This window comes from Loxodonta africana, chromosome 8 (assembly GCF_030014295.1).
Source record: "Loxodonta africana isolate mLoxAfr1 chromosome 8, mLoxAfr1.hap2, whole genome shotgun sequence".
NCBI classification, from domain to species: Eukaryota; Metazoa; Chordata; class Mammalia; order Proboscidea; family Elephantidae; genus Loxodonta; species Loxodonta africana.
The window spans coordinates 91,228,005-91,243,588 of NC_087349.1; the positions used below are offsets into that span (position 1 = coordinate 91,228,005).

The 15,584-nt window shown below is 38.0% G+C and overlaps 1 protein-coding gene across 1 annotated transcript in view; it reads left to right on the forward strand.

The window, feature by feature from the left end:
* The window catches only part of ZNRF2 (zinc and ring finger 2), a 116,964-nt gene that overhangs the window by 52,262 nt on the left and 49,118 nt on the right, over positions 1-15,584 (forward strand). Inside the window, exon 2 of the mRNA XM_010587431.3 lies at positions 12,023-12,118. Coding sequence (XP_010585733.3) covers positions 12,023-12,118 — 96 coding nt within the window. The remainder of the gene's footprint in view (positions 1-12,022; positions 12,119-15,584) is intronic.

Here is a 15,584-nt window from a genome sequence, read left to right on the forward strand (position 1 = left end):
GAGCGGCTTGAGAAGACAAAATAAAGTATTATAATGACGTGTGCAAAGACCTGGAGGTAGAAAACCAAAAAGGAAAAACATGCTTGGCGTTTCTTATGCTGACACAACTGAAGAAAAAATTCAAGCCTCAAGTTGCAATATTGAAGGATTCTATAGGGAAAATATTAAACAACAAAGGAAGCATTAAAAGAAGATGGAAGGAATACACAGAGCCACTATACGAAAAATAATTGGTCAGTGTTCAACCATTTCAGGAGTTAACATATGATCAGAAACCGATGGTACTGAAGGAAGACATCCAAGCTGCAGTGAAGGCGTTGGTCGAAAACAAGGTTCCAGGAATTGACAGAATGCCAATTGAGATGTTTCAACAAATGAATGCAGCACTGGAAGCGCTCAGTCATTTATCCCAAGAAATTTAGAAGACAGCTACCTGACCAAATGACTGGAAGAGATCCGTATTTATGCCTATTCCCAAGAAAGGTGATACAACTGAATGCGGAAATTATCGAACAATATCATTAATATCACATGCAAGTAAAATTTTGCTGAAGATCATTCAAAAGCCACTGCAGCAGTATATCACAGGCAACTGCCAGAAATTCAAGCCGAATTCAGAAGAGGATACCATTGCTGATGTCAGATGGGTCCTGGCTGAAAGCAGAGACTACCAGAAAGATGTTTACCTGTGTTTTATTGACTATGCAAAGGCATTTGACTGTGTGGATCATAACAAATTATGGATAACATTGTGAAGAATGGGAATCCCAGAACACTTAATTGTGTTCATGAGGAACCTATACATAGGTCAAGAGGCAGTCGTTCGAACAGAACAAGGGGATACTGCATGGTTTAAAGTCAGGAAAGGTATGTGTCAGGGTTGTATATCCTTTCACCATACCTATTCAGTCTGTATGCTCAGCAAATAATCCGAGAAGCTGGACTACGTGAAGAAGAACAGGGCATCAGGATTATGGAAGACTCATTAATAACCTGCGATATGCAGACAACACAACCTTGCTTGCTGAAAGTGAAGAAGACTTGAAGCACTTAACTGATGAAGATCAAAGACCACAGCCTTCAGTATGGATTACACCTCAACATAAAGAAAACAAAAATCCTCACAGCTGGACCAATGAGCAACATCATGATAAATAGAAAAGATTGAAGTTGTCAAGGATTTCATTTTACTTGGATCTACAGTCAACACCCATGGAAGCAGCAGTCAAGAAGTTAAAAGACATTGCTTTGGGCAGATCTGCTGCAAAAGACCTCTTTAAAGTGTTGAAAAGCAAAGATGTCACTTTGAATGCTAAGGTGCACCTGACCCAAGCCATGGTATTTTCAGTCGCCTCATATGCATGCGAAAGCTGGACTAGAATAAAGAAGAACAAAGAAGAATTGATGCCTTTGAATTGTGTTGACGAAGAATATTGAATATACCATTGAATGCCAAAAGAATGAACAAATCTGTCTTGGAAAAAGTACAACCAGAATGCTCCTTAGAAGCAAGGATGGAAAGACTATGTCTCACATACTTTGGACATGTTATCAGGAGGGACCAGTCTCTGGAGAAGTATATCATGCTTGGTAAATTAGAGGGCCAGTGAAAAAGAGGAAGACCCTCAAGGAGATAGATTGACACAGTGATTGCAACAATGGACTCAAGCATAACAAGAATTGTGAGGACGGCGTAGGACCCGGCAGTGTTTTGTTCTGTTTTACGGAGAGTCACTATGAGTTGGAACTGACTCAAGGGCACCTAACAACAGCAACGATAACAAGAAATGTTTATGGAAGCTGACTGCCACATATTTCTCTCATGGAGTGACTGGTGGGTTCGAACCACTGACCTTTCGGTTAACAGCTAAGTGCTTACCCACTCCACCCACCAGGGCTCCTCAGTTTGTTCATAGCTATTGGGAATTCTCATAACTAAGCAGTACGTTTAGATGACTTGTTTGCAGTGGTGAATGATGTCTTCCTGGATGTATTGTCAAAGTACAGAAGAAATACAAAGAGGGAATAATTTGCTTTGAAGTGGATAACTTAGAGAAAGATTTCTGGAGAATGGTTTGAGCAGAGTTTTTATTATAAACTAAAAGTTCTTCAAATAGGGTAGAAGAGAGGGAGTAATGACATTGTGTTTCAGTATCTTTATACATATTCTTCCCTCTGCTTCAAAAGATCAGGGTGATCTGACCACATCTTTGTCATGCATTCACTTCCACCGCCGTCTTCCATGTCCTTTTATACACCGGCATGAGTGTACCATTCCCATCTCAATTTTTGTTAGTTATATTTTACATTGACGTGATTTATAATATTTACGTACCATACTGTAGTGATAATTTCTACTGTTGTTTACATTTATTTCTGCAGTTAAATAGATTTTTGTGTGTATGTGCTACCAGTATTTTTTTCTTTAAGCACATCTTGTACATTCCTGAATTCTTTATTTTCATTTATCTCATGGTTGGCCCTTAAGTTTTTATTTGAAGATACAGATTTCTTGGATCACACTTTTTTTTTCCTTGTAAGTGTTCTTTAGCCCCCCTCCCTCCCCTCAGTCCCAAAAGTGTTCCAAATAATATCTACATATTATTCTGTGGATAATCATGAGACCAGTATGATTTCTACCACCCTTCTGCTGCTCTTACCCCAGTTAAGATGTCTTACTTTTTCTGTCTAGATACCCACTAAGATTATTTACTTTCAAAGTTTAGTTCTATCATTACGATATGCGTGGGGTTGCTTGTTCTGTATCAGATTTTCCTAGTAGAAAATCATGTGTCCTTTTGACATCCACAGAGTGTGGACTTCCTTGATCATTTTTTTCCCTGTTCTTTTTGTTTCCATTGTCTTCTTTGAGAGTGCCTATTAGTCTTTTGTTTTCCATAAATTTCATCTCTCAAATCACTGTGATCTCTGATTTTTTTTTAATTTGGTGATTTGTGTGTGTGTGTGTGTGTGTGTGTGTGTCTGTGTCTGCTTTCCATGTTAGCGATATTATCACTAGCTGTTTCTGGTTCTGTGGTTTTTATTTCTGTTGGGTTTGTTAGTCTCATTTTATTTGTTGAACTGTAACAATGTTGTTTCCTGAGCTACTTCTTCTAAACTGTCTAGTTCATCCAACTTTTTAATGTTCTTGTCTTCCTTAGATATTAGATTCAAGGCTTATGTCCCATATTGAATCCTTTTTCTTATTCATTGAAGAATGGAGTCAGTTCTTGTTGAGCATACCATAAGTTAAAAACAGTATCGTAAAGGACAAAGGTAGTAATCTGGGGCAGCCAACAGCTTCAGTTGGGGTGTGTTCTCTCCGAATACTTTTTCACTAGGTTAATGTGTCCTATATAGGCATTTCTTCCCTTAAAATTGTTTAAAAAATTAACTCGAGGTAATACGTGCATGTTTTTAAAAGACCACATACGTCTAGTCTTATAAAAGTCATTAGTCTCTTCCTTCATTTCTCCCCAACTCCAGTTTGTATTTTCCCAAGGCAGCAATTTTTAATACTTGTAGCTGTTGCTCATGACGTTTAGTTCCAGATTTATAAATGTAATAAGCTTATGTTCCTGTTTTTTCTTTGTTTCTTTTAAATATTAACTATTAACTGTCTTTTGTTGAGGAGTTATTTATATATACCACCCTTCTGATTCACTTTCCTCCTTGCCACTTTCTCAGTGTTATTAAATGACGGTTTATTTAAATGATGTTCATTGTTTACATTATTATGACTATGGATTACTTGTATTTGTAGCTAATAATTGCCTTTTCTTTTTCTCTCTTAATTTTATGTATTCCTATCAATTCTTTTGAAACTTTCCAACAGAATTATAAAACTGTTCGAATACAGTTTTCCATATGATCAAACCCATCAAGAAGCATCACTTCTTCCTTTCCTCCTCGTTCCTCTCCTCCCCTCCCTGTCCTTTTTTTTTTTTTTCCTCCTCCTTTGTTTCTGTTTAAGAGCCATCCCTCCTTGAGCCCTCTACTGTCCTCTTCCAACCTGGGCTAATTGCTTCTAATGTCTTTCTGTTTGTTTTCCCGTTTTCTATTTGATTCTTTATTTTGGTGAAGCACATGTTCTAGAAGTTTCTGAAGAGTATGCATAGAAAGTAAAGCTTTTGATGCCTTGTCTATGTAAAAAAAATTATCAATCAAGTGTAAGTGCAATTTTAAGTTGAAAATAATTTTCTTTCAGATTTTTGAAAGTTATCACTGCGTCTTCTAGCTTTATGTATTGCTTTCAAGAAGATCAGTACCATTCTGGTTCTGCAGAACATTTCATTATTGCCTCAAGTTAATCTTCAGCTATCTGTTTGAATTTTAATTAATATCCATCAAATTTTTAGTTTTCCAGAGCTTTCCTTTGATTTTTTGTTACTCGTTTATAGCTTCCTGTTTTTGTTTCATGGATGCCATATCCTCTTGAATTATTGGGACAAGAGTGGGCACTTGCTCTCTATTTTTTCCATATAAGATGGAAAAAAAAAAATAGGGGGAACTGTGATAAAACAGTCAGTGCAGGTATCAGAAGAAAACTTCAACATTGCCATCCCACCTAAATCTTATCATATCCTCTAGAAAAATTACAAGATTTGGGGGAATGGCAATGCTGAAGTTTTCTTCTGTTTTCTGCATTGACTGTTTAATCACATTTCTCCTTTTTTATTTGTTTTGATTTCTGTCTTATATATTGGAGACTTTTTCTCCAAATTCCCTTATGATTTGGTTCAAGGTTAAATAGATTTGTCAGGAATATACAGTAAATATCATGTCCCCAGTGTGTTACATCAGGGAGCACATGACGTCAGTTTGCCCTTTCGTTGGTGATACTAACGTTGAACATTTGTTTAAGGCAATGTCAACCAGATTCTCCATTATACGTTTTTATCTTTGTTACTTAAGTGATCTTGGGTTGGTACTTATACAGAATGTGTAAGTATTCATATGGACTTAAGAATTTTTTTTTTTAAATATGATGTCATTATTCATTTCGATGCTCAGATTTTCCAAGTTTGGCCAGGAGGAGCTCCTTCCAAGCTGGCTTCTGTGTGTTTTCTTTTTGTTGGTGTTTTAGCAGCATGGTTTTCTTCCTTCCTTCTTCCCATCCCCTTCCCTCCCCTCCCACCCCTCCCTCCTTCCTTGTCCGTATCAGTTTTGAGCACTTCCTTAATCTGGCACAACAAGATGTTCCAGGCTCACCTTGTACTTTCCTTGCCTCAGGTTGGAATCGGCCATTTCTCCAAGGAGCTCTGAGTCCTTTTCATAGGGAATGATATTTAAAAACCTAAGATTTGGGGAGCTGAGTCTGCTTTTTGCTGCTAGAGTGTCATTGTTTCTACATCCTTTCCGCGCATGCATGCACACCCACACACAGGGACAGTTTTTCTTTGTGGTTATTTATTTGACATATAAACCCAAAAAAGCTGTTGCTGTCAAGGTGTTTCCAACTCATAGTGACTGTAATACTGCCTCATAGGGTTTCCAAGGCTGTAAATCTTTTTGGAAGCAGATTGCCACATCTTTCTCCCTTGGGGCTGCTGGTGGGTTCAGATCACCAAGCTTTCAATTGGCAGCCTAATGCTTGACCGCTGTACCACCAGGGCTTCTATTTACCATATTAAAAAAAAAAAAAACCTGTTGGTGTTACATCAATATTTGTTTCTATTTATATTTAATTTTAGGTAGGGGGTTTCCACTAATCCATGTTGATGTATTTTAATTTTGAATATATAAATTATTATTACATGGTTCAGAAGCAAAAACTTCATTAAAAGGTATGCATACTTTTTTTTTTTTTTAATAGGAGTACATTCTTTACTATCTCTTCCACCGGTTTCTCAGTCACTATAGGTAATATGTATGTAAACATTAGTTTGAGGTTTATCCTTCCTGTTTTTTCTTTTTGCAGACACACCCATACGTTCTTATTTACCCTTCTTTCTTGCACATAAGCATAACATATAAATTCTTTTGCACATTTCTTTTTTACTGCTGCTGTTTTGCCAAATTTCCTGTGTGGTTGCTTAAGTTGCTTGCAATATTGTGCTGTTTCAGATAATGCCACAGTAAGTTACTTGTGCATGTTTTTTTTTGTTTTTGTTTTGTAGGAGTTGTACCTTCAGGGTGAGTTCCTAGAAGAGGGATTTCTGAATCAGAAGATAAATATATATATAATTTGTGTAGATATTGCCAAACTACCCTTATGTAGACGCGGTACAGTGTTAACACTCCTACCAGGAGTGTATGGAAGTGTCCGTTTTCTCACAGTGTCACCTGCAGAATGAGAAATTATATTTCAGTGTAGATTTGATATATGCTTTTTTTATTCTGACATTGAGCATTTTTTTCATTTGTTTAAGGATAATCTACATATACTTTTGGAGGGGGTAAAATGCCTGTATAAAACTTTTGCCCATTTTTCTAGCAGGTGTTTGGTCTTAATTTCTTCAGTTTTTGTGAGTTCTTTATACATTAAGGATTTTATCTATTTATGATATATTATGAATATTTTTTATTTTTCGTCATTTGAATTTGCTTCTGGTGTGTTTTATCATGGAAATTTTTTCTACTGAAATCAGGTTTTCCATATGTTTATGAAAAACCAGTCCCCACTGAGGTGATTCCAGCGCATGGTGACCCCGTGTGTTCAGAGTAGAACTGCACTCCATAGGGTTTTCAAGGCCAAACCTTTGGGAAACAGATCGCCAGGACTTTCTTCTGAGGCACTTCTGGGTGGACTTGAACCACCAACCTTTCAGTTAGTAGTCGAACACCTAACTGTTTGCACCACTGAGCGGCTTCTTTATGTTACCAGGGAGGTTTGATGTACAAGGTTAGGGCTTCTCTGTAAGCAAGGCTTTTGATATTTCATTCTGTGGGGCCTTTTGACTTAAGAGAAGAAATCTACCAATTTCTTAGCACTGGGTAAAGACGGAGAAAAGGAGGCTGGGGGGGTCACTTTTCTGTATGTAAACCTTTATTCCCCCATTTTCTTTTCTGCCCATTTCTGTGCCTGGTGTCCTCAGAGCCTGAGTCGTCTTTGTTTCTTTTTTTCCCCACAGTAAACCTCCTGCTCTAGTCGAAGTAGGGTAATCGCACACATGTATGTTATAGGATGTGATCTGGAGATCTGTTTCTTATTTAGTCTTTTCAGTCAATCTAGATTTCAGCCTCATGCTTCACCCATGTCTTGGGAAGTGAATGGAGCTATAGATTCCTGAATCATTTGAGAATTATATTGGCTTACTTCTACAGGCATTTAAGGATGTCTGTTTTCTCAGTTCTGTGAATTCCTTTATCTGCTTTCTGGGTTCTCTTCTGCCACTGTCTCTTCGTAAGTCCTTCTTTATCTTTATTCTCCTTTTAGTGAGTTTTAGGAGGAAGGAGAAACACATGTGTTTAATTCATTGTATTTAACTAGAAATCCAGGTGGTTCTTCATACTGACTGTTTTCTCTTCTTAGACTTTACTCTGTGGGAGGTTGGATGGCTCCCAGTGAAGCTTTTTAAGCTCACAGCACTGCACTTTGGTTTGATGATTTAGGCCTTAAATGCCAGTATTCAGCCGATTCTAATCAGTAGCTGCAGAATCGTTTAGCTCTTGCCTTCTTTTATGCCTTGCTTGGCAACTTCAAGGATGCTTATTAAGTTTAGAAGTCCAAGGACAGGGAAAATAAAGGTGGCACATCTTCTCAAGTCCCTCTTTCAGCACTGCTCTCCCCCAAGAAGTTTTTTTTTTTTAAATGTTCTTTAAGTGAAAGCTTACAAATCAAGTCAGTTTCTCATACAAAAACTTACATACACCTTGCTATGTACACCTAGCTGCTCTCCCCCTAATGAGACAGCACAGTCCTCCTCTCCACCCTGTATTCTCTGTGTCCATTCAGCCAGCTCCTGTCCCCCTCTGCCTTCTCATCTCACGTCCAGACAGGAGTTTCCCACATAGTCTCATGTGTCTACTTGAGCCAAGAAGCTTGCTCCTTACCAGTATCATTTTCTGCCCCTATAGTCCAGTCCAATCCCTGTCTGAAGAGTTGGCTTCAGGAATGGTTCCAGTTTCGGGCTAACAGAAAGTCCGGAAACCATGAGTCTGGTCGTTTTATGAGAATTCGAGGTCTGTATCCCACTGTTCTACTGTTCCATCAGGGATTTTCTGTTGTGTTCCTTGTCAGGGCAGTCATCTGTGGTAGCTGGGCACCATCTAGTTCCTCTGCTCTCAGGCTGGTGTAGTCTCTGGTTTATGTGGCCCTTTCTGTCTCTTGTGCTCATATTTACCTTGTGTGTTTGATGTTCTTCATTCTCCTTTGCTCCAGATGGGTTGAGACCAATTGATGCATCTTAGATGGCTGCTTGCTAACGTTTAAAACCCCAGACACCGCTCACCAAAGTGGGATGCAGAACGTTTTCTTAATATATTTTGTTACGTTGATTGACCTAGACACCCGCTGAAACCATGGTCCCCAGACCCCTGTCCCTGCTACTCTGGCCTTCGAAGCATTCGATTGTATTCAGGAAACTGCTTTGGGTTTAGTTCAGTTATGTTGACCTCTCCTGTACTGTGTGTTGTCTTTCCCTCCACCTAAAATAGTTCTTGTCTACTATCTAATTAGTGAATACCCCTCTTCCTCCCTCCCTCCCCACTCTCGTAACCATCAAAGAATATTTTCTTCTGTGTTTAAATTTTTTCTTCAGTTCATATAATAGTGGTCTCATACAATATTTGTCCTTTTGCAGCTGACTAATTTCACTCAGTGTAATACCTTCCAGATTCCTCCATGTTATGAGATGTTTCACTGTTCGTTGTTCTTAATCATTTTGTGGTATTCCATTATGTGAATATACCATAATTTATCCATTCATCCATTGATGGGCACCTTGGTTGCTTCCATTTTTCTGCTGTTGTAAACAGTGCTGCAATGAATGTGGGTGTGCATATATGTTTGTGCAGAGGCTCTTATTTCCCTAGGATATATTCCAAGGAGTGGGATTGCTGGATCGTTCTATTTCTAGCTTTTTAAGGAAGTACAAAATTGATTTTCAAAGTGGTTGTACCATTTTACATTCCCACCAGCAACATATAAGTAATCTGGTCTCTATACAACCTCTCCAACATTGATTATTTTGTGTTTTTTGGATTAATGCCAGCCTCATTGGAGTGAGGTGGAATCTCATTGTAGTTTTGATCTGCATTTCTCTAATGGCTAACGATCGTGAGCATTTCCTCATGTATCTGTTAGCCGCCTGAATGTCGTCTTTAGTGAAGTGTCTGTTATATCCTTTGCCCATTTTTTAATTGGGTTATTTGTCTTTTTGTGGTTGAGCTTTTGTAGTATCATGTAGATTTTAGAGATTAGATGCCGATCGGATTTGTTTCAGCCAAAGACTTTTTCCCAGTCTCTAGGTAATCTTTTTATTCGTTTGGTGAAGCCTTTGGATGAACTTAAGCGTTTGATTTTTAGGAGTTCCCAGTTATCTAGTTTTTCTTCTGCATTGTTAGTAATGTTTTGTAAACTGTTTATGCCATGTATTAGGGCTGCTAACATTGTCCCTATTTTTTCTTCCATGATCTTTATTGTTTTAGATTTTATATTTAGGTCTTTGATCCATTTTGAGTTCATTTTTGCGCATGGTATGAGGCATGGGTCTTGTTTCATTTTTTTGCAGATGGATATCCAGTTATGCCAGCACCATTTGTTAAAGAGACTGTCTTTCCCCCATTTAACAGATTTTAGGCCTTTCAAATATCCGCTGCTTGTATGTGGATAGATTTATGTCTGGATTCTCAATTCTGTCCCACTGGTCTGTGTATCTGTTGTACCAGCACCGGGCTGTTTTGACGACTGTGGTGGTATAATATGTTCTAAAATTAGGTAGTGTGAGGCCTCCCACTTTGTTCTTTTTCACTAATGCTTTACTCATCTGGGGCCTTTGTCCCTTCCACATGAAGTTGGTGATTTGTTTCTCCATCTCATTCAAAAATGTCATTGGAATTTGCATTGGGATTGCATTGTATCTGTAGATCACTTTGGGTAGGATAGACATTTTTACAATGTTGAGTCTCCCTATCCATGAGCAAGTTGTGCTTTTCCACTTCTGTAGGTCTCTTTTGGTTTCTTGCAGTAGTGTCTTGTACCTCAAGAAGTTTTTAAAATTCCAGGCAAAGGATTGTTAGTCGATCCCTGTTAGTTGGATCCTGCTTAAGAGTGTTTTCTCCAGTTTTGGTCCATATTTCACCGTGTTTGCTGTAGTCTGTTTGCAAAGTATAGATAGCTACTTTGTTGTTTTCATTTGAGATGAGTTGCCCCTCCCCCCCCGCTTTCTTTTTCTTTTTTCATTTTAATGGATTTCAAGAAAGAGAAGTAAACGTTTTTGTCACCTTTTTTTTAAAAGATGCATTTAATACAGGTTGAAAAGCGGTGTTAAAATCATGTATTTCATTTAGGAGATTCAATACTTGAATAAGTAGCCATGTCAAAAACTTACTGCCAATTCATGTAAAGTCCTGCATGAGGCACAATTGTAGTCGGATACATTTGGTGCAGCAAGTTTCACATCACGAGAAAGGGAAGAGAGCCTCTGAAGGAACACATAGTTACTGGAACCAGAGAGCTGCCAGAATCTGAGGCATCTTGCAGGGACTGATTTCTCCGCTCCCCTTCTTGTTAGCCATTGTCCGTCATGGTGCTTCTGCTTCTCTGCACATCAGCTCCAAGAGCTCCACGTGAACTGCTTTCCTCTGCTTGCCTGTAGTTTCTCTTCCCTCCCAAGTTCAGCTTACACGTGACCCGTCACGGACACCGCAGTCTCTGTCTTACCTGCATGTGACCTTTCTGCTTCATTCAGCTCTTTACTGCTAACCGATGTAGTCTCTCACTGTTTCTAGTCATATTTCCAAGAAAAACTGACTGACCTAGCCCATCTTTGAGTGCCACTTCTGATTTGTCCCAGTAAATTTACTGCCTTTGGATCAGATGTCTAGCACTGCTCAGGCGGCTTAGAGATGTTAGGGAAAGGGCAGTGGGGCAGCCGGGAAACATGGTATCCATCATGGGCGCCTAAGCATCAAGGACAGTCCCCCTTGGCAGGTGAGAGAGAGGGCAGGACAGAGCTGAATACGTATTCTCTTCTTCAAATACTGCTTTATTTTTTGTGCATGTGGTGAAATAAATGTAACAAAATATTTGCCATTTCAAGCATTTTTATGAATGCAATTCGGTGACATGAGTTACGTTCCTCTAGTTGTGTAGCCATTACCACTACCCATTTCCAATTTTTTTCATCATCCTTATTAGAACCAGTTTATTCTTAAAGAAGGACTTTAAGTAAATACTAAATAGTGCAGATGGACTATTGTAGGAGACGAGCTGAGTGTCAAAATTGACTACAAAATTTCACCCTGGTTTTGATGCTTTTTTGTATTTGCCTGGTGACTTTAATAGCATGGTGTGGCAGAAGACCACTGAACTAGAAATCAGGAGTCCTAAATTCTAGATCTGTGTTTGTTGTTCTGAAAACCTTCCCTTTCCTAATTAGATAGCTTTTTAAAAGGTTGGTGGGGTGGAATAGCATCTAAGGTTCCATCTAGCTGTAAAATCTTGTGACTCAAAATGTACTATACTAAGCTGGGAAAGGTGCTTTAGCAACAAGGTGGTCAGAATCCAAAGTTGTTATAACGTGAAATTGTAAGTGTAGGTTAATGCAGAATATTAGGCACAAGAGAATGGTTGTTTGGACCGACATGTACTTGAGAAAAAGATACAGGGGTTTTATAGTGGATTTTACCCTCCTCATTTGAGCTTATTTAAAGATGGGATGATAGATGGTCTTCATAACCTGATATAAGTCAGATATTACAGTTGCAAGCCCTTTTCCCAACTTAAGTTGAATATAAGTAGTGTACTGTATTACTGTAAGTGTAATATTGGAGTTGAAATGCTTTTGGTCTTCTGTGCCTTTTTTAAAAAATCATAGATACTCAGTATAAGTAACTTGAGTTCTTTTGCTTTTTTTAGGATTTAAGTGCCCTGTATGCTCAAAATTTGTACCCTCAGATGAAATGGATTTACATCTTGTCATGTGTTTAACAAAGCCAAGAATAACCTATAATGGTAAGTGCTTTGCTTTAAAATAATATTTTCAGTTAGAATTACCTTACGTTTCATGGATTTCATATTTCAAGTAAAATTTGAAAGGCAGGAAGGACCTTATTTTTCTCTGTCTTTACTAGTCCATTAAAGCAGTGGTTCTTAAAGTTTTTGGTATCCAGACCCCTTTACACTCTTAAAAATTATTGAAGACTTCAAAAGCTGTCGATATTTACCAGGTGTAGGAGTTGAAAACTGAGAAAAAAATTAAAATTTTATTTATTAATTCATTTAAGCATAACAATAATAAATGCATTATAAGTTGACAATTTTAAAATGAAAAACTACATTTTATTAGACAAATCTAATGAGAGGAGTGACCCTGTTTTACATTTTTACCAAGTCTTTAATATCTGGCTTAATAGATGACAGAGAATTCTCACATCTGCTTCTGCACTTAGTCTGTTCTGATAGGACATGTTATGTATCCTCTGGAAAACTCTATTGCGTACTTGAGAGAATGGGAATAAAAAAGACTGATGTCTTAGTATTGTTAGGAAACGGTCTTACCTTGTAAAACTAAAAGAGTCTCAAAGACTCTCCCTTTTCCTTTACCCCACAAGATTCCTCAGACCACAGTTTGAGGACTGCTGCATAGAAGTAAAATCTCTTTTAGGTCAGGCCTATGTAAAAAGTAATGTTAAGAATGGCCATTATTAAAAGTAAGCATACATGGAGGAAATGGCAACTTCTTCTTTTTGCTTAGGCGTATGTAGTAAAGGAAAGATACATTTAAGAGTAGAGAGGACAAAAATTTATTTAATACATAAAGGAAGTAAAGGCATAAGAGGAAACAAAGGCATAAAGAGAGACCAGAACCTTTCCCTGCTATGCATATCTGCCTCTATCTCCTTTCCATAGACAGATAAAATATTTCAGTCCATGAGCCCTGAAACTAACTGCCTGTGCCATTGGTTCCTGACCAAACAAACCCAAACCAAACTCATTGCCAGGTATTGTGTTAGGAACTAGGGTTGAAATAGAGGTGACGATCACAGCCTCCTGATAGCCACTGATTTCTCCGATTTATTAACTAAAGGCGTTAAATAAAAAATGTAAATGTCGCGCTTTGTTAACTTAATATGAGATTTCTCCTCAAGTAATAAAAAAGTGTTGGGAGGGGTAGACTTTAACATTGAAATGGGCATGTTACTGCCATAGGGTTTTTTGCAGATTTATTTAGGAGTTACTCTCTCTGTCTCTCTCTCAAAAAAAGAGATAGTGCCTTGTCGTAGCCTGACAGCACTTTTCCTCCATCCATTTGCTGATGAATATCTGAAAGTGGCTTTTAGTAATTACTTAGAATAATAAATGTACCTGTTGACTAGATCCAAAGCTTTTGCATTTTAGAATTGAATTGGCTATTTTGTGTAATCTGGTTGAAATTTATTTACTCAAGAAACAAAAAGCTTTCTCATTGAACTTCAGAATTGAAGGCTAAAAGCTTTTGGATGTTTGGGCTTGTCCTTCATACTTGTTCCATTATCTTATCATTACCCCCCATAATAATTTATGTCTAATGTAAGTGTCTTCAGAATAAATATCCCTATATCTTGAGCCTCTGGCTTTGAATTTAAAAAGCACAAGTATATTTCTTTTTACCATATACTGTGTTCTAGAATATAGTCTCTTTATGTGCTGTGGTATTTCCAGTTTTTTGTTTCCTGATTTAACTCTGCTCGAGTCATTAAACTTTTCTACTAGATCGCTTGTTTGGTGTCATAAAGAACTAATATGTTACCTCCTGCTTGGGGATTCAGGTTTTACATATGTGACAGTATTTCAATTCAGAAATTAGTAAAGTTTATGCAAAAAGTAAAGAGCAAAAACAACTTCTTCCTAAAAATTATATATAGTTTTTGACATATTAAAACTTTTAGCTGTTGGATGGTGCCCAAATATGTGGAACAGAAGAAGAAAAGAGCTTTGACTAGACTGATAGGGAACGTTAGACAGAGGTGGCAGATTGGCAGTGGGTTTCTCTGTCACAGGCTGGGGGAATTCCAACACCACCCTGTTTTGAAGGCAGAGTTCCCAAAACGTCATCTCTATGAAAATTGGCTTCGTTAATGCCCTAAGCAAGGCAACTGTGGGATTGTTGTAGTTTTGAAAAAAGTGAGCCAGAGAATGTGAAACGGACCTTTTTTAGTCACCTGGATTGGGGCAGATTAACCAGTAAGCACAATATGTAGCAGCTTACAGTAAGCCAGGTATGCACGGCCTTATTTGTACTTACTTACTAATCTCTAGTGCACAATTTCACCAGGGTTTCACAACATCGGTGCCTACCTTGCTTATTGGGTAATTCATCCCTGCCTGGGCTCCCCACAACATCCTGTTTGAATTCTTAAAAGTTGATTTCAGAGGGAGATACGTAGCAGAGAGAGTGGACCTTTTGCAGCCTTTCTTAAAGAGGTTAGATCTGAAATTTTTTAATTCATTTCTTACTGTATTAATTTAAGTGCCTGTAAACATTCACAGTTAGCAAGGAGAACAATTGGGCTTGTTTTTCAGACTGGATATATTTACAGGCAAACTCCAGAGTAGGGATGAGGTATAGAAATTTGTATATAAGTTGGTGATTTGGAGTTTCATATGTATTCTCACAGAGATCATATTGTAAATGTTGGTTTGGTTTCCAGACTAGCCCACAACTTTCTTCTATTTTTAAAAATTCATAATATATCTGAACTAGTGTTAATAGTTTCCCTGATCCCAAGCCCTGGAGCCTAAAGAAGAAAAGTGGCTGGCTAGGTGGACACTCTCAGGGTTAAGCAGCTGGTCCAGCAGAAGTTCAGGTAGGAGGCCCAGGGCAATCATGGATTCTGAATAATGTAGGTGGGTGGTGTCTATTGCAGGTGGTATTTTGGCAGGATGGAAAAAAATTCACAATGCCACAGCGAGTGTTCACTCATATAGACGGCCCTTAGGTCCGGGACTACCTGTTTGATGTACTTTTTCTCTCTTGCATGTGCCTCATTTTCTAGCTTATGGACCTGGTAATTTGTTGTGTAGTCTCTGAGCCTAATATAAATGTTATGAGCATAGATACTCTCTTTATTTCCTTGTTTCTCATCTTCTAAAATGTTTCAGAACAAGCCAAAATAATGAATTAAATATTGTTAGTAAGTTCTTAGTCCTGATCGTATTGGTCTTTAAACTACATTGGATCGTAGTGTGTTTTGCAGCATATAAAGTTGTTTTCGTTTTGGACTTCTGTGATTGAGAGCAGTCAGATTGATATTTAAGAAAGCTTTGTTTTACTTGTAGTTGGTGCTGTGTATGCACATGGAGGAGGTGCAGCTTGAAGTAAGGTTGTCTTCCGAGAGGTAAACTATATAAACGCAGGTAGTGGATCAAGCAGAGCTGTTCAGGATATCTCATAGAGTCAGAAGACTGCGCTATGGCCAGAGCAAGATGTGACTATTAA